The sequence below is a fragment of the Cucurbita pepo genome, chromosome LG04 (genome assembly GCF_002806865.2).
Source record: "Cucurbita pepo subsp. pepo cultivar mu-cu-16 chromosome LG04, ASM280686v2, whole genome shotgun sequence".
In the NCBI taxonomy this organism is placed as follows: Eukaryota; Viridiplantae; Streptophyta; class Magnoliopsida; order Cucurbitales; family Cucurbitaceae; genus Cucurbita; species Cucurbita pepo.
In genome coordinates, this window is record NC_036641.1 from 10004864 (window position 1) to 10023451 (window position 18588).

The 18588-nt window shown below is 35.7% G+C and overlaps 4 protein-coding genes across 6 annotated transcripts in view; 2 read left to right on the forward strand and 2 right to left on the reverse strand.

The window, feature by feature from the left end:
• The first annotated feature begins 2432 nt into the window (after positions 1–2432).
• On the forward strand, positions 2433–6953 carry LOC111793887 (potassium channel AKT1-like). Its single transcript, XM_023675954.1, has 10 exons — positions 2433–2747; positions 3122–3487; positions 3579–3954; positions 4036–4281; positions 4365–4463; positions 4538–4570; positions 4657–4842; positions 4943–5143; positions 5249–5324; positions 5904–6953. Exons 1-10 carry the CDS (start codon positions 2560–2562, stop codon positions 6752–6754), a joined length of 2622 nt encoding a protein of 873 aa, XP_023531722.1. The 5' UTR covers positions 2433–2559; the 3' UTR covers positions 6755–6953.
• Positions 6954–7288: 335 nt separating this feature from the next.
• Positions 7289–9955, reverse strand: LOC111793889. Of its 2 annotated transcripts, none has more exons than XM_023675957.1 (7): positions 9788–9955; positions 9395–9622; positions 9096–9181; positions 8826–8972; positions 8555–8678; positions 7604–7890; positions 7289–7523 (listed from the first exon to the last, which is right to left on the reverse strand). In XM_023675957.1, the coding sequence occupies exons 2-7, from the start codon at positions 9576–9578 to the stop codon at positions 7431–7433; spliced, it is 921 nt and encodes a 306-aa protein (XP_023531725.1). In that variant the 5' UTR covers positions 9579–9622; positions 9788–9955; the 3' UTR covers positions 7289–7430. The 2 variants fall into 2 exon arrangements, with proteins under 2 accessions (XP_023531725.1, XP_023531724.1); XM_023675956.1 differs by having other exon boundaries at positions 9395–9632; positions 9788–9954.
• Positions 9956–10461: 506 nt separating this feature from the next.
• On the reverse strand, positions 10462–15634 carry LOC111793888 (26S proteasome regulatory subunit 8 homolog A-like). The gene is made up of 9 exons (XM_023675955.1): positions 15311–15634; positions 14365–14462; positions 13689–13913; positions 13543–13605; positions 13277–13440; positions 12829–12985; positions 11808–11906; positions 11394–11504; positions 10462–10893 (listed from the first exon to the last, which is right to left on the reverse strand). Exons 1-9 carry the CDS (start codon positions 15507–15509, stop codon positions 10753–10755), a joined length of 1257 nt encoding a protein of 418 aa, XP_023531723.1. The 5' UTR covers positions 15510–15634; the 3' UTR covers positions 10462–10752.
• A 677-nt stretch (positions 15635–16311) lies between these two features.
• Positions 16312–18588, forward strand: part of LOC111793514 (serine-threonine kinase receptor-associated protein-like) — a 4749-nt gene continuing 2472 nt past the window's right edge. For both annotated transcript variants that reach the window (XM_023675426.1, XM_023675427.1), the window contains exons 1-2: positions 16312–16850; positions 17163–17298. In XM_023675426.1, the coding sequence (XP_023531194.1) occupies positions 16733–16850; positions 17163–17298 (254 nt within the window). In that variant the 5' untranslated portion in view covers positions 16312–16732. The remainder of the gene's footprint in view (positions 16851–17162; positions 17299–18588) is intronic.

The window sequence follows — 18588 nt, forward strand, 5'->3', positions numbered from 1 at the left end:
AGATAACATTGGAATAATAGGTGGCACTGGAATGTGGTCGGCAAGAAATTGAAGGGTAATATTTGGAAATAATTAAAAATGCATTAAAAGGTAATTAATTAAATAATTATTGGAAGGAGAATTTAGACGGGAGTCCGGAATGACATGTCATCACTATCTTCCATTATGCCATTACTCCAATCCTCACAATAGCTTAACAATTAAGGTACGCATCCTGTTTTCAAGAAATTAAATGAAAGTACCGTTATAGACTACCCTGAGGTTAACAGTTTAATATACGATAAGATCTACCTCTAACCATGTCAAAATGGTAATTTCATTATATCCCTACGCAAAAAATAATAACTTTAAAAAATATAATTTCTCTTGACACCACTTGAAAGGAGTTAGAAAAGGAGCGATGAGAAAGATGACATTTTTTGTTTTCTAACGTCTGTATACGTGCGTCAGAAGATGACACTATTTTTTAAAATAGCGCAAAAACAATACTTTTTATCGATGTCATCTATTTAGTGTTGGCATAACCTCTTCTGATACTATCCAATTTAAAGTATAAACCAAGATACATTAGAAATTAACATTAAATTTAATTTATTTAGATTAAAAGAAGAAAATTTGAAATATATATATTTTTTGTTATTGAATTCAACCATTGAGAACTTGTTTATTTATGGTTTCCTATACCTGATTCTTAGTGTTCTTTCTTTTTGTCTATTACCTTGTCATCAGTTATCCACTTTTAATTTTTTTTTTTTTTTTATCTATCTGTTTGGATAATTTCTTATGACATTTTGGTCCAAATGTATTTAATTATTATTTTATTGAGATTAGCTGCATGTCTAGGTATGGTAATAAAACAATTTGAAAGGAGTAATTATTCATTAATATACTACTTAAACGTAAATTTCTATTAATTAGTATTAATCAATTTGCATACTAAGTATTACGCTACATAAAGTAAATTTATATTAATAAGTAAATTTCTCTTTGTTATGGTCATTCATGAGTTTAAATATATTAGTAAAAGAATAGATGGTAAAAAAAAAAAACACCAAATTTCTTCAGACAAATTTTGACAATTTTCCTACATAATTGAGATATATATAACATATATTTAACTTAGACTATAAATAAATAAAATAATTTAGGGTGGGCGTGAAAGTTAGAAGACATGCACGCAAGGTGGTTGGTGTTTCAGGCGAGTCATCTCACGCGCATAATGAAAGAAAAAAAAAAGGAATTTCCCGTTTTTGCCCATCACGGATTTGTAGACTTCAGCTGGAATACATTTTACGAGGGTTTAGCTCTGCCAGCGTGGCATGGCGGTGTTTCCCATCCAAGGGCAATTTGGACTTCTCTCTTAAAATAACCGAATTATAATCATTTTTATTAAATTCTCAGATTTCTTTCATTTATTTATTATGTATATAATTTAAAAATCTTAAATACATAATTTTTGAATTTATGACGGAAGAATAAACATTTATTTCCTTTTTTTTTTTTTTTCATTTCAGTTTTATCCCTAAACAGTAAAATTCCTATAATTTTACCGTTTAAATTTCCATTCCTTAGGAAATGTAATCACCTAATTAATTCGTTAACGTGTTGAAGATATTGCTTTAAATTAAGTCATCTCATAGCAAATCTTTAATATTATATCTAAAATTTCTCATTAAAGATCCAACCCTCGATTCTCCCACCCAAAATATTACTAAATTAAAAAAATATTTGCACATGCGTGTATATATATATATATATATATATATATATATAATTGAATTTATAATAAGTCAAATAGGAATAATTATTTCTCATTTACTGTTTTCTGTTTCACACTCAACCATACCAGTAAAAACTACACAGTTGTACATAAAGTAACTTTTTTTATTTTTATTTTTTTTATTATTATGAGTTTATAATGTATTAAATACACATAAAAATATAAATATATTGGTTGAATCTTGAAATAATTTTTTTAATCCAATAAATATAGAGATAAAGATGGAAGCTTTACAATTAATTTGACGATATTATAACTCACCGTTCCACGTAAATGGAAAAGGTAAGAATTAAAATATTTAAGGTACAGAGAATAAAAATATTTTGAAAAATTGAAATATATAAGTAGAAATATAGTAATTTCACAATACCAATACAAAAAGGAAATTAAAAAAAAAAAAAAAAAAAAGTTTCCATGGCCAATATTACAGCACAAGGCAAACACGGCGTTAGGGGAATAGGAATCCAAACAGAAGAAGGTTTGACCCATTTGAATAAGTTAAGGGTAATAGTGAATTGGGTGCTAAAATAACTGTGCAGTGGGAGCCGCTCCCGAAAAGCCTACACGCAGTGAGCAAGAAACGCGCCTATATAACAGAGCCGAGGGTTGATGGCCTGCAAGGTTCAAGCTAATAGCAAACGAGCAGACCCCACTTGAGAAAAAACGCTATATAAGGAAACCGAATCAAACCCAAGAACAAGAACAAGATATTCAAACCAACAGGGAAGGCGAGAGAGATTTTCTTCTCTCTCTCTTTTTTTTTTTTGTAGTTTCCAGTAATGGAGGGCCTCAGAAACAGAGGAGTTTTCAGGGTTTCTGTTTGTGGGCAACAGGAGCTCGAGCAACTCTCTAGAGATGGCAGTCAGTATAGCCTCACCACCGGAGTATTGCCGTCTCTTGGAGCTAGAAGTAACCGGAGAGTTAAGCTTCGGTGGTTTATCATATCGCCCTATGACCGTCGATACAGGTCAGTTTGTTCTTCATCATCATTCATGCATTGGTTCCTTCTTATTGCCTTTTTTAGCAGTTGCTTTGACTTCCATCATCAATTTTATTCAACTTTTTGAATTGGGTTTGAAAAAAAAATTAATCTATGCCTTCTTAATCCATTTATGTATTGAATGGTGGGATTCAGAATTCCCCTGTTTGTAAATAATACAATCTCTGCACCTTTTTGTTCTTTATATAGGTTATTCTAAGATTCACCTCATGTTTAAAGCTGGTTTTTGTTTTTATTGATGTATTTGTGTAATCTTGCGTTATTTTATGTTTGTTTGTATAGGGTGATGCATATTTGTTTCAATTTTCTGCAAAAAGTGGCTAAGATTTTGCTATCTACAGGATCTGGGAGACATTTCTAGTTGTTTTAGTGGTTTATACAGCTTGGGTCTCGCCGTTCGAGTTTGGATTCCTTAAGAAACCCCAATCGCCACTCTCAGTTACAGACAATGTGGTTAATGGGTTTTTTGCTGTGGATATTGTTCTAACATTCTTTGTGGCTTATCTTCATAAAGCCACCTATTTACTTGTGGATGAACCAAAGAAGATAGCTCTAAAGTATGCACGTTCATGGCTAATCCTTGATGTCATATCAACAATCCCTTCCGAACTTGCTCAGAAAATTTCCCCACCACCGCTCCGTTCCTATGGATTATTCAACATGCTTCGTTTATGGCGTCTAAGAAGAGTCAGTGCTCTGTTTTCCAGGTACAAACACTTTTAACTTTGTCTATATTAGCAAGCAGAATCAAAGATGTGTTCAAGTTGAGTTAATCTCCATTTTCTTTCTTCCAAACAGATTGGAAAAAGATAAGAACTACAACTACTTCTGGGTTCGATGTGCGAAGCTTATTTGTGTTACTCTCTTTGCGGTTCATTGTGCTGCATGTTTCTATTATCTTATTGCTGCTCGTAATAGTGACCCGACTAAAACATGGATTGGAGCGTCTATTGATGACTTTCTCAATCAAAGTTTGTGGGTTAGATATGTCACTTCCATTTACTGGTCCATCACTACCTTAACCACTGTTGGGTATGGCGATTTGCATCCTGTGAATTCAAAGGAGATGATTTTTGACATTTTCTACATGCTTTTCAATCTTGGCTTGACAGCATATTTGATTGGAAATATGACCAACTTAGTTGTTCATGGCACCGGTAGAACTAGAAAATTTGTAAGTATACATGATTCAAATATTTCGATAATTTGTAGGTTTTGCTGATGTTCTTACTACTTTGTTACTTGTTTTTCTCAGAGAGATACCATTCAAGCGGCTTCGAGTTTCGCTCATAGGAATCAACTTCCTCCCCGTTTGCAAGACCAAATGCTTGCACATTTGTGTTTAAAGTTCAGGACTGACTCTGAAGGATTGCAGCAGCAAGAAACTCTTGACTCCTTGCCTAAAGCCATTCGATCAAGCATTTCTCATTATCTGTTCTATTCTCTAGTAGACAAAGTCTACTTGTTTCGTGGTGTTTCGAATGATCTACTTTTTCAACTGGTAATTAGCTGAAGTTCTCGAGGTTTTAACCGTGATAATTGTTCTTTTTATTATGAGTCTAATTGATTTGCTGAATGTTATAGGTTTCAGAAATGAAGGCAGAGTACTTTCCTCCAAAGGAAGATGTGATTTTACAAAATGAAGCGCCGACCGACTTTTACATTCTTGTCACGGGTGCTGTGGTAATTATTGAAGTTCTTTGATTATGAACCCAAATTCTGTTCAACCAAAGTCTAATGTTTGATTCTTTTCACAGGATTTGCTGGTTCTCAAGAATGGAGTTGAACAGGCAAGTCTGTTTATTGAAGCTCTTGGATACTTAGAATATTGGATTTTTGGTGTTATTTGCTGACTGAACTGCTCCAATATTTGCAGCTTGTTGGAGAGGCTAGAACCGGGGATCTTTGTGGTGAGATTGGGGTGTTATGTTACAGGCCACAACTATTTACGGTGCGCACGAAGCGATTGAGTCAGTTGCTGCGTCTGAATCGTACTGCTTTCCTTAATATCGTTCAATCTAATGTCGGCGATGGGACCATAATCATGAACAATCTTCTTCAGGTCTGCTTCCTTATTACAATTATGTTATGTTGCTTAACCAGAGTTCCTTCCGGATGATGTCTATAGACTCGATTAACAAGTATATTTTCTTGGATGGCAGCATTTGAGGGACCTCAAAGACAAGGACCCCATCATGGAAGGGGTATTGTTGGAGACAGAGAACATGCTAGCTAGAGGCAGAATGGACCTACCACTCAGTCTTTGCTTTGCAACACTTAGAGGAGATGACTTGCTTTTACACCAGCTTTTGAAACGAGGTCTCGATCCAAATGAATCGGACAACAACGGGCGTACTTCACTCGTGAGCTCAATTTCCTGTTGCTCTAAACATTTTCCAAAAGATTTACATGTTTCTGAGTTTGAATCCTTTCCTTTTCTTGTTATATTCACATTCATGTAATACCAGCACATAGCAGCATCAAATGGAAACGAGAACTGTGTGCTTCTGTTACTGGACTATGGAGCAGATCCCAATAGCAGAGGTACTCATATCCTTTATTACTGATATTAACGGCATCACCAGCAGCTGTGTTTCAATAACTATTTGCTTCTCATGATACTAACTTCTCCATGCAACGAAAATAAGGTGGCACCGCGTTGACTTTCTTTGCCCCTGCAAATGCATTTATTTCTCCCCATTATTCAACTTCAAGTCAACTATCTTCTTTAACTTATTTGCTTGTTTTTTAAATATAATCTGAGAATTCTGTGGTCTTGTATTTAATAGCCGAGTTGACCAAATATTCTTATTTGAAAAAGTCTTATCTCAATAGTAGTTTGCTTTAGACACCTTTGGAACCCATTAGAACATTTAGTCCAACTCTCCTGTCTCATTTCCCTTTATAGGTGTTGTTATTAATGCTGTGTCTTTGCTGGCATCCAATTTGTTTATCATAGCTTGATAAACAGATCGTATCGCATTAGAATATGCCTTATCATGTGCTTCGTGGTTGAAACTGATAAACATATGGAATTATTGAAAGAATTCATTCTCAGATAAACTTTTTGATTGATTCACAGACTGGAAAGTTGATTATTTTCTACTGTATCTCTTTCTACAGATTCTGATGGAAGTGTGCCATTGTGGGAGGCGATACTAGGTGGCCATGAGCCAGTTATTCAGCTACTTATGGACAATGGAGCTAATCTTCGATCGGGGGACGTGGGTCAATTTGTGTGCACTGCTGCAGAGCAAAACAACCTCCAGTTGCTCAAGGAGATTGTCCGATATGGAGGAGACGTTAGGAGTGCCAAGATCAATGGAACGACAGCTTTGCATGTTGCTGTTTGTGAAGACAACATTGAGATTGTTAAGTTCCTTCTTCAACAAGGAGCTGATATTGACAAAGCTGATGTTCATGGATGGACTCCAAGAGATCTAGCAGACCAACAGGGGCATGAAGAGATTAAAAATCTCTTCCAGACAACCAAAGAGTCAAAAACTCAATCTGTCATTGCCATTCCCGAGAAGCAGACTGGGATTCGCTTCCTTGGAAGATTTACAAGCGAGCCTACGATTCGCCCCGTACCTCAGGAAGGAAATGATGGTTCGTTGTCGGGTCATTCACGTCCACGGCGTAGAACTAACAACTTCAATAACTCATTGTTTGGAATCATGTCAGCAGCTCACTCTGGTGGGAAAGACATTCTTTTTCCTGATAACCAAACCGGAGGAGAGCACTCAGGAACCAACCCTGCTAGGGTGATAATCAGCTGTCCAGAGGTTGGCGAAGTTGGTGGGAAGTTGGTGCTGCTCCCGGGTAGCTACAACGAGCTGCTCGAGATCGGTTCCAAGAAATATGGGATTGTGGGTGCAAAGGTATTGACCAAAGATGGAGCTGCCATTGAAGATATAGAGGTCATTAGAGACGGTGATCATCTTGTTTTTGTCAGCGATGGAAAAACCATATAGTACTACCTTTTTGTGTTTTGTTTTCAACCAGCGAAGCCGAGGGGCGATATGGTATAGATAGGGAGATTCGTAAAGTTCAAATCTTGTATATAGTGCATCATTCTTTAAGCAAATATCTTTAAGCAAATATGAATGCATTTACCATTTCATGACACCCAAACTGGTGGTGAGAAATTTGAAATGGGACAGCTTTGGATTCACAAAAAAATTTATTCGAACAACTTTTCGATCCAAATTCACCTACAAATTGTTTCGATCCAAATTCACCTACGAATTGTCTTAGAATGTTACTTAAAATTGACGAATGGTCTTGGTTGTTAAGCGATGAAAAGTTGAATAAGAATGTAGATATGAATCTCTAACTTAGCTTAAATTGACTTAAATTTCACAAATAATTTATCTTATAAATAACTATTTTTGAAAGAAGTAACTATCTATATGAATAATGCCCCACTTCATGAACACTTGAGAAACAATCAAAATGTTGAAGATGACAATGGCCTAAAAACTGAAACTGGTGCTCAAAATGCGAGAAGGGGTAAGTGACAAATTAGTTAAGATCTATTTTCCACATTGCTCATTTATAACAACGCAGTTAAGCAAATGCACATTGTATCGTCTCAAACAAAAGATCATAGCAAACAAAATGAAAATTTAACACCTCATCTGCCATTCATTACAGGAGCTGTAGCATTTTCAAGTGCTGTTCATGTTCTGGATCCAATTTTGGAGGGGTATAACAACCGTGAAGATCCTCCACCACATATTCCTACAGAAAAGTGAAGTATAAAAACCAGCAACAGGTATGGTATCCACTGACAAAGAACACAAACGGGTTTAGAACTTTACTTTAGTCAGCTCCCTTTTGGTGAGAATGTGGTAATGCCTTTGCCAGATCCTTTGGATAGCCATAGTAGCAGCGAGGAAACCATAAGCTATGCCAAGGATTACAAAGATAACGACGAAAACAATAACAAGTGCAAAGCAGGCCTCCATAGATGCAGGGAAACAATCCAAGATACCCCAGCCATAGCAACAGTTGTGACACCCAGCAACTCGTGGATCGTTACTATTCAGGGAGGAACAATGTAGTATGAGCCCGAAAAATCCAAGCAGAACAAAGAAGGCCAGAACACCTGGCATAAGGAAAACACGCATACAATAATACATTAAGAAATCAAATCTCCATGAAACAAGTTGTCGATAATGCATATAATTAATCCAATAGCTCTTCTAACCATGAAATTTAGAAGACGAAAAATGTTCAGAAAGAAATGGGTGAACAATGGAACTATATCCCAAGACAAGACCTCAACATCAAATTCGAAATGGACGCTGAAGTTAATTTTACAGGCAGTCAACTTAAATGAAAGATTTCACACACTTTTCAGGGGAAAGGGGAGTGTTAATACGTCAATGTGTAACAGCCCAAGCCCTTTGCTAGCGGATATTGTTCTCTTTGAGTTTTTCCTTTCGGGCTCCCCCTCAAGATTTTAAAACGTGTCTGCTAGGGAGAGGTTTTCACATCCTTAGAAAGAATGCTTCGTTCCCCTCTCCACGGTAAACTAATTATTTTGACAGAAAGGTAGATGAATATATCCATTTTCCTGTCATTAACTAGTAACAAGTTTTCAACACTAATAAAATGAGAGATTTGACATCCTTGCTACTTTATCTCAAGTATAAATGAACAACGAAGCCTGAATTTATCAATAAAGCATTTGTATTTGTGATAATCTGAGACGTCTAAGACCCAATTCTTAAAGAAAAATCTGACCAGTTTAGATAAAAGTAGTTTACCAATACAGTAATAAAATGGAATAGGATGTTTGGAGAGAATACGATCCCATCCATCACTGAAAGAGTTTCTGAATGCCCCATCTTTGTCCATAATATACGCATAACCACCTATTGCAGCTATTAACTGCAAAAGGGATAAACCCTCCATTATCAAAGTGCAGACAAGATTTTCCATAAAAGTTTATGTTTAAACATTTAATTTTCTCATGCATTCCAGAAAAAGAGAATTCGAATGAAATTTAGAATCATAGGAAGTTTTAAGTGAACTCACAGTTTGAACAGCTAGAAATACAAGGAGAACATCCCTTGCCACAAAAAGCCTGAATTTAACTTTACGCCAAGAGTTGTCCTCAAATAAGGAAACTTTCAGATGAAATTGGGCTTTGCATGTTGTGCAATGCGAGAAAGCAAACCCTTCCTGCAGAATTACGAGAATCCTTTCAGATTGATTAAAATCATAAGAAAATAGAATAGGAAACAAGCAAATCCTTGATAGTCGAAAGCAGGAACAGCGTAGAAGAACTAAAATAAAGAAAATTGCCTTAATGGAGCGCCAATGATCAAGACAAGATCGATGGACAAACTGCTGTGTGCCTTTGCACATGCATGGAGAAATCAGTTCATCTTCTGTAAAATGGAAAATTGGATTTGAGCCAGTGGAAGAAGATATTACCCCAGCTATGAAAACTTGTATATGACTGTAATAATCAGTGGTATTAACCCCCACGATGCAATGAAGCTAAAATTCAACAGAATTGCGCCAACATCTAAATTGTTTAACCGAGCATGAATTAAGAAAGAAAATAAACATCCAACGACGAAAGTAACGATGAAATTGACCTGGTTCAGCGTCGCTCTCTAGGCAAATACGACAACAGGGAATGGAACCAGCTTCAGCATCCTCATCGTCCCTGATTTCATCGGAGGTTCCACCATGGGATGAATCGGACTGATTCTCAAGCAGAGGATCAGAGTCAGTAGGTTTTTGGGCAATAGACGATTCCAACTGTACTTCCCCTTTCATTGGTTATCTCCTTACCCGAAAGAGAACGACCGAAGCTTTCAGCCCTAGAACAAACTTGATCACAAATTCACAAAGATCAAAAACCATTACCCAGAATTAGAATTAAATATATGGAAGTCAATCCATCATTCATCCAAATTAACACGAAAAGAAAACTAGTAAAAAGTAATTGGAATAAAAAGAAATTAGAGAGCTCCAAATCGAGTTACCTGAAATCGAGGAAATATTCGGACTGGACTTTTTGCAGATGTTGATGAATATTAATGTTGAAGAAAGCACAGATGTTTTTAAAATAATTCTTGGAACCGAACATTTTTTGGAATTAATTTCTAAACTCTTTCATATAATAAATTCAAAGACTATAGTTTCAAAATGGGACTCTATGAGTATACATTATTTTGAAACTATAGTCCCATGATATCGATCATTTCTGAGTTATGAGTCGATCATTTAGTGTCATTTATGGTTGCATTCCTACCAAAAAATAGAATCAAATTAACCATGGTTGAAAACAATTCTTTTTATTTAAATCATATTTAAATATTCCACTGTTATCTCATTTAAATTATATATATATATATTCTTCAATTTATATATATTTTAAATTTAAATATTCCACTGTTATCTCATTTAAATTATATATATATATATTCTTCAATTTATATATATTTTAAATTAAATCTATACAATTGTATTCATTGACTAATTATAGACATAAGATTGAACTCTTATGCACTGTAGAACACGTTATGTCACATTATAAATAAGTCAATCATTCCTGAGTTATTCGTAAATAACTGCAACTAAGTTACCCATGTGATAACATATTTTACCTGAAGTAATAATACTCATTCTCAAAGGTCAGAATGATATGAAGTAAATATAGAACACAATTCTAAACTATCAGCCAATTGATAATTCTTGCCAACTACATGCAACTTGTCAATACATTTGGAGAAGGAGGCGGTAAAAAATGTGGCAGGGGAGACTTTTAAGTTACAGATACAATTGAGTATAAAAGAGTTGACGACAAGAAAACATCATTCAAGGTAAAATGAGCAAGTTCAACAACGTCCAAGCACAGCCCAGGTGAGGCAGAGAATTCAAAAACGAAAAGGGTAAGCAACAATAATGCTTGAAATTTGCTCGGCCATTGGGTGCTTCGTATGGTATTCTACTTCCAGAGTTTTCGCAACGACATGTTCTTCTCTGATTCCTTCTTCATTACCTTGGCCACGGCCATCTCAAAATCTTCCTGAGTCACGTGAACCCTTCTTTCTCTCAAAGCAAACATCCCAGCTTCTGTGCACACCGCCTGCATTAAAGCACAACATATGCCACCAAAAAGTAATTGACGTAAACACTCAACAGCAATCGTGATTACATTTGTTCTAATGCTTTCGTGTAATCGAATTGGCAACAATTTTTTAATATATGCAGAGATAACTATCCAAGAGGAGCTTTAGATCCAAGAGCTGTTAGCTAATCCTTTGGTCACCACAAGGTTAGCTAATCGTGCTAAACAGGCTTTCTTCCGTGATAATTGCCCCGCCCTACTACATTTGGTGCTAACTTGTAGGATATTAATTCCAGGACGGTGGTCACCTTATTAATCACTAGGCTAACCTATGATAGTTTTTCCGAAATTAATAGATAAATGTTTCAAAGTGCTACTTAGTGTTAATAGCAGTTGACGTGGAATAACTATATGCATGAACGCTCAAGATTCTTTTCGAACCAGTCATCATCAAGTGATATGTAAGAACATCGACATTGAGAGAGCATTTATATCATATACAAGTACAACAGATATACCTTGAGCTCAGCACCAGATGCGCCATTCATTTTCTCTGCAATTTTCTTCAAATCGATCCCACGCATCAAATTCATTTTCCGTGAATGTATTTTCAAGATATCAAACCGGGACTGCATTCCACAAGAACTGAATGTCAGTGTTTCAATATAGTAAGAGCAACTATGATTGATACCACTCCTAACAGCTAATAAATCGCAACCCTTATTAGAAGAGAAATATATAGGCAGCTTTATCGCATAACCAAACAACCATGATAAGTGGCTTTTACCTTTCTATCGCAAACAAACTTATAATTCCTTTTTGGGAAAAGAGTGCTTCAGAAAAAGCAGAGTGAAATGAAGTAAAATTCATTGTGTTTCTATGATACTCTTTAAATAACAAAAGTATATACTGAAACAACTAGTTGTGCTTACATCCTCGTTAGGATTTGGGAATTCAATCTTCCTGTCAATTCGTCCTGGCCTTAGAAGAGCTTGATCCAGAATATCAATCCTATTTGTGGCCATCAAGACCTGTAATAAGTCCAAGCAGTTAGAATCCAACTTTAGATATAAAATCTTAATCCAAAATAATCGGTAGTCAGATTACTATAAGTCAGGAGACAGTTAAGTGCCCCAATAAGTTTCCATGAATTGCATGGACTTTAGTACAAACAGGAATAAAATCTTCAGTATCTTAAAAGGCACAAGAAGTATACGCACTATGAAAAAGCATGGAATGGAATCTTTATAACTGATGTAAAGACTAGAAGAATGAAATCAATATATAGTATATATTTGTGATACCAATACAACATGAAATTTAAACCTTTAGAAATTTATTTTTGTTTGAGAGTTCCAACATGATCTGGGGGTGAGGAATTTTAAGAAGAAACAAACAAAAACTATAAGAGTAAAGGTGGATCTTAAGGGACAATGCAATGATGAATATTCCTTAAAATCTCCACTTAAATAAGGACATACTTCCTTTCCCTTTCATTTAATCATTACGTTCGGGAGTGGTTCAACATGATGTGAGAGTGAGAAATTTTAAGAAAAGCACAAACAAAAACTACAGTATAGGTAGATCTTAAGGGACAATGCAATGCTCAATGCTTCCCTAAAATCCCCACTTGAAGAAAGACATACTTTCTTTCCCTTTAATTTAATCATTATGTTTGGTAATAGATGGTTATACACTTCTATTACTTGCCTTTTCGGTTTAGATAGATACTTACACCTCATATCTCTACAAGACATCTAGACATAAACCACGCCCATCGAGAGAATAAGCCTCAACGCTCATCTAATATTTAAAACATTGGTTGTTCACCAAAAGCTAGTGTATGATTTATTTAATGTTAGTCTTTTGTTTAATTTTACTAAGAAATATTTAATCAATGTTTGTCATAAGATATGCTCACCATCCTTCACAAATGGAGTCTAGGTATTGTACCTTGATCTTATTTGATGCTTCAAATCCATCGAGCTGGTTAAGAAGTTCCAACATAGTACGCTGCACCTCGCTATCACCATTACCACTCCCGGATTCCATTCTAGCAGACCCAATGCTATCAATTTCATCCATGAAAATGATAGAAGGCGCATGCTCCCTGCAGAGGAAAAATCAAGAAATGATTGCAGTTGGAACAATAAAAATATGCATAAGATTAAAGAGGGTGACACAACTTAAGATACAATCTTTTCCAGGTTTGGTTTATGCAATTATTTTTCTGGGATGTTTGTTTGAACACTTTCATGGGTGGAAAATTGAAATCCTAGATTGCCCATTTCCAGTCAACAAAATTTTGGCACCAAAAGGCCCGTTCCTGATTTGGGTTCTAGTCATTGAAGGAAGTTGAGAAAAGGACCATGCATACACAAAAGAAAATATGAAAACAAACCTGGCCATGACGAAAAGCTCTCGGACCATTCTAGAGCCTTCTCCAATATATTTCTGGACCAATTCAGACCCAGACACCCTGATGAAAGTACAATCTGTATGGTGCGCCACTGCTCTAGCCAACAGTGTCTTCCCTGTACCAGGTGGTCCATATAGCAGGACACCCTATTTGAAGTGCATGGTGAGAGATATGTATTTGACAGGACCAGCATATATTGCAAGAAACTAGTAAGGAAGTAACATTGTGGCATATAATATTATCATTACCTTTGGTTGAGCTATTCCAAGACTCTCAAATAGTTCGGGATGCTTAATGGGAAGTTCAATAACCTATAAATTGGAATTAATATTTTAGAACAGATTATTGACTAACAAGTAGTTAACAACAAGAAAACTATTTGCAACGCACAAACCTCTTTTATTTCCTTTATTTGCTGGTCAAGACCACCAATCATATCATAAGTAGAATCAGGAACCTTTTCAACTTTCATAAGATTAACAAGGGGATCTACTTTGCTTGGCAAGATTAAATGAAGAACATAGCTGTCATTACGGAGAGCAACTCTAGTTGACGGTGTGATTTTAGTGATATCGATACTTTTGTCAATATCAACCACATACTTCCCTTCTGGATGGACCTGTGCAGGTGAAGAACAAATAGAAGTTGGGAAAAGACGAACATCCAATAAGCTAGTTGAGATAGAATGTTTTGGAATTGAACTTCTAAGATCATATTACCATATAAACACAAATACAATTAGAAACGTTGATTAATATTAGGATACAACGCTAATTATTTGAAGCATTACAAGGCCAATTCAGTTGCCCAGCAAGTATCAGAAGTCAAATCTCAGTATGTTAATGATATGGACTCGATGATATGAGCTTAAATGCATTTTCATATTTTAATTTCAGAATATTGAACTTGACTCAAAAGGAGTTCCAAACAGAAGTTCTTATGTAATATCAATGCGTATCCCAATGCATGGAGGGGGTGAGGGAGGGAAGGAGAATGGCAATGAATCTGTAATTTATTTATTTATTATTACTACTTTTTTCCTGACATAAAAACAAGAGAAGCCCACTTACCTTGACTAAAACTTTGTTCTTTCCCATGACTTTAACAACTTCTCCAACATAGGATCCTGGCTCTTGAAGCAGCTGCAGCTCTTCCCGTAGCATGCGCACTGTAAATATTAATACGAGTTAGAAATGAAATAGCCTCAATTAAATCATATATCAACAGGTTAACGTTGGGACTTCCCAGGAAATAAACGTGCAGTTTCGATTAGGCAAACTCAAAAATGAAGTTATCATCAAAACAGTCCACTGGCTCTGGTTAATCTTATTATTAAACTAACGAAATAAATGCAATGGTGAGACAATAAGTAAGCTTCTTACAAATAACAGAGCCCAGTGTAGGAATTGTTTTTGTTTCTAAGATCCCATTAAAAAGTTATAGAATTGCAAGATCTAAAGCAGAAGATATTTACTCGGACAGTTATTTGAAGAGGACAATTACATCAAAGTTCACCCACTGCTCAATCACCAGTCATAATTACTTTCACCCTCATCAAGTACCACGCTTAATTACTCTCCAGGAAACGAAGTTGGTTACAGCCCTAGAGGAATTCAATTCCAGGAGTCCCAGATCAAGACATTTGGCTTCTTCTCCCCACATATTTCAGATACTAAGGCACCATTAAGCGGTTTCCAATCATTTATACTTATACCAAATGATATGGAGGGATAGAATCTTAATTCCAAAAACAGTTCGCTCGTTGAAGGAAATGGGAAGAACAGCAACATAACGAAAGAGTACTAATTAACTATTCTTGTATCTTCCTCGGAAGTAATCAAGTTTTCATTTTTTCCCTAATTCACTTTATGTAACAATTCTTCAGCGGAGTAAACAAAAAGTATGACATTTGTGAACTGACCAACACAAACCAATCGAGAAAAACGAACGCTACCCACAAAAACCCACAAACCCTTAAGGTAAATAAGAAATTAAAAATTCAGAATTGACTGGTACCTTTCGAATTCAGCTCGTTCCGCTGAGCTTCAAGACGATTCAGATTATGGGATTTCTGACGGACCTGTAGCTGCAGCTCGTGAATATGTTGCAGATAGTACTGCCTCAGACCCTCACCTTGTTTCGCCGCCTGTTTCGCCGAGCAACTATCCACCATCGTCGACAACACTTTCTGGGTCTCGACCTCCATTGTCGCCATTGAAAACACCCTTTAGAAATTGAAGTTTTACAAGACGATCAAGATTTGAACGATAGTCGGTAAACCAGAATGAGATTTCGTTGTACTGTCAATGAATTGGAGGTGGATGTCCCGGTTTCTTGCGTTTTCGGCAAAGAAAAGAACAACGAAACGGGCCTCAACACTAAATGGGTCGGTCTCAAGCTAAAGCCCATCTCAACGGAGGCCCAAAAGAAAAATGAAATTATCATGTTTTAATGGGCCAGCATCAAAATTAAGCTACTCAAAAAGGCCCAATAAGTCAGCCCAGGTCCAGAAGAAAAGGGAAAAAGAGAGAAAACGAAATTATCATGTTTTAATGGGCCAGCTTCAAAATAAAGCTACTCAATAAGGCCCAATAAATCAGGCCAGGCCCAAAATAAAAGGGTAAAAAAGAAAAACGAAACTATCATGTTTTAATGGGCCAGGCTCAAATTAAAGCTACTCAATAAGGCCCAATAAATCAGGCCCAATAAATCAGGCCAGGCTCAAAATAAAAAAGGAAAAAAAGAAAAAACGAAATAATCATGTTTGAATGGGCCAGCCTCAAAATAAAACTACTCAATAAGGCCCAATAATTCAGCCCAGGTCCAGAAGAAAAAGGGCAAAAAAGAAAAAACGAAATTATCATGTTTTAATGGGCCAGGCTCAAAATAAAGCTAACTCAATAAGGCCCAATAAAACAGGCCAGGCCCAGAAGAAAAAATAAAAAATAAAAAAAACGCAAAGAAAAGGGGAAAAAAGAAGTCGTTTCACAATTATATAAGGTCAGGTGTGAAGCCAGTTATGGTTGCGCCTAGCCCTTCTCTAGGAAGCTCTGCTTTGTTAGATTTTCCTTTTTAAGGTTTTTTTTTGGGGAATTTTCGTTTTCGCTGTAATTTTGGGGTTTAGATTTTGATTTTATCAGAGCCATTTTAGAGGGTTAGGAGGTGTGGGTGTTAGCTCAGTTGTTAGCGTCTCTCACCTGTGTTATATACCGCCATTTCTCGCTCCAATTTCCGTTTCGATCACAATTCAAACAGCTTACTGATCGCCCTCGTCTTCCTGCTTACAGTTGGTTATGGATTTGTGAGGATTTGCGGCTTTAGGGTTTTGATTTCGTTATTCGATTTTGAAATACACATTTAAAGGAATCAATAAGGAGCAAATCCATAGTATTTTTAGGTTAGATTTATAGAACTGTAAGTAGTTGAATTTTGTGAGCGATGGATAAGAAGAGAGTGGCTATTCCTCTTGTATGCCATGGCCATTCAAGACCGGTTGTGGATCTATGTTATAGCCCTGTTACGCCGGATGGATTCTTCCTCATCAGTGCCAGCAAGGGTACGGCTCAACATAACAAATTTTTTTTCGTTTTTTTTTTCTTTTTATATTGAATTTATGAATCGCGCAAGTTTCTGCAAACTGTTCATTTAGGTCATCATCAGTTTATGAGTGTTGAATGATTATGGATCATGTTTGTTCAGTGTCAGCCCTTTTGACTTTAATTGATACCTGTGGTACATGTGGGCATTGCTATTTTAGCCGTTGTTGTTGATTCGTTGAGACCCTTGTGTATTGGTTGTTTGCTCAAAGCATATTTCAGACTTTGTTATCTTGGGTTGCCTTTGAAGTATGCTTTTCTGCACCATTCAGATTCCAATCCCATGCTCAGAAATGGAGAAACTGGCGATTGGATTGGTACATTTGAAGGTCATAAAGGTGCAGTTTGGAGTTGTTGTCTGGATACCAATGCTTTACGTGCTGCCACTGGCTCTGCTGATTTTTCAGCGTATGTCTTTTTAATTGGTTTCCATGTTGCGTTTCTAGAATTTCCATATTATTGGTTTTTTTTTTTTTTTTTTTTTTTTTTTTTTTTTTNTGAAAAGGAGAGGAGAGGAGGGAGGTCTTTATGTATATAGTGTATGGATTTTCCTAACTTTTCTTATAGTTTATTAACCGTTCAACTTAGATCTTAAATATGTCCTTATAATTCCCTTTTTCAAGTACTTTGATTCCCATGCTTCTGCTTTACGGTCCACACTCTACTATATAATTAACATTTTAAATTTCCTATGCGTTTCCCTTTGTGATTATTAGCAATTGCTAGCTTTTTATGAATGTTGGTTTTTAGACCAACTTTGTATTTGAGAAAAGGAGATGAGTTATTGTTTGATGCTGAGTGGCATTTAGAAAATCACAATTTGGAAGGGTTCTAATATAGTTGGTAAGCCGTTCTTTTTACTTTATTTTCTTGAAGCAGTGGATTACAAACATCAATAGTATGTACGAGTATTCAATTATTTTAATTTTATTCATACTTAAATGAAATTATGATTATGTGATATCTTTCTATGTAGATTTTGATAGCAAAATATTATTATTATTATCATTAAACTCTATATTTTTTTAGATTTCTGTAAAACTATAAGGAAATTCAACCATTTCCCTGTTTTTGGTGCACATTACAATGATTTGAAATGTCTTTAATAATTTATACTCATCAATTTTTAAAAACTTATTATTATTATTATTTTGAGTTGTTTGAATGAAAATTGATTGAAAACTGCGAGGTTTATGCTCTTTGAGCATTTGCACCAGTTATTGAATTTAACTTATTATGCGTTTCTATCTTGCTTGAAAATTTGTTAATTGTGCTATTAGAAATGTTGTGCAGGCTAGATTCCTCACCCAAATACACTTTTGGTTCCCATCCATGCTGAATTGTTCCTGCATTATTCATGTGATTGTGTGGTACAAAGTTGTTGAAAGATATTATTGTATTTGGCAAATATCTGCCAAAATTTATGATGAACACTCTATTATGATTGGGGGAGTCTGAAACAAAAAATTCTGACTGTTAGAATCTAGTTGATTCTAGTCATCAGGTACAACAGTTTAATTGACCTACAAACCACTTACTATCTATGCTTAACTTATGGGTACATCATTTCGGGGCCAGTATCTGGGCACTTGCATTGCTACCTTTCGGCATGTCCTTCACTTGTGCATTTTGCTCCATACTTTTTATCATAATTACTCATTGTGGTCTCCCAGCCCTGCAACAACAACGCCCCCCCCC

What these genes read in the sequence shown, in the direction of transcription:
- LOC111793887 (XM_023675954.1), top strand. Translation starts at nt 2,560, where the DNA reads ATGGAGGGCCTCAGAAACAGAGGAGTTTTCAGGGTTTCTGTTTGTGGG. An exon ending in CCCTATGACCGTCGATACAG is followed by an intron (nt 2,748 to 3,121) that starts GTCAGTTTGTTC and finishes TGCTATCTACAG; the next exon opens with GATCTGGGAGACATTTCTAG. An exon ending in ATGATCTACTTTTTCAACTG is followed by an intron (nt 4,282 to 4,364) that starts GTAATTAGCTGA and finishes TGAATGTTATAG; the next exon opens with GTTTCAGAAATGAAGGCAGA.
- LOC111793889 (XM_023675957.1), bottom strand. Translation starts at nt 9,578, where the DNA reads ATGAAAGGGGAAGTACAGTTGGAATCGTCTATTGCCCAAAAACCTACT. An exon ending in ATCATTGGCGCTCCATTAAG is followed by an intron (nt 8,973 to 9,095) that starts GCAATTTTCTTT and finishes GTAATTCTGCAG; the next exon opens with GAAGGGTTTGCTTTCTCGCA. An exon ending in CCAAAAGGGAGCTGACTAAA is followed by an intron (nt 7,524 to 7,603) that starts GTAAAGTTCTAA and finishes ACTTTTCTGTAG; the next exon opens with GAATATGTGGTGGAGGATCT.
- LOC111793888 (XM_023675955.1), bottom strand. Translation starts at nt 15,509, where the DNA reads ATGGCGACAATGGAGGTCGAGACCCAGAAAGTGTTGTCGACGATGGTG. An exon ending in GAACGAGCTGAATTCGAAAG is followed by an intron (nt 14,463 to 15,310) that starts GTACCAGTCAAT and finishes TAATATTTACAG; the next exon opens with TGCGCATGCTACGGGAAGAG. An exon ending in TCCCAAATCCTAACGAGGAT is followed by an intron (nt 11,505 to 11,807) that starts GTAAGCACAACT and finishes TGTGGAATGCAG; the next exon opens with TCCCGGTTTGATATCTTGAA.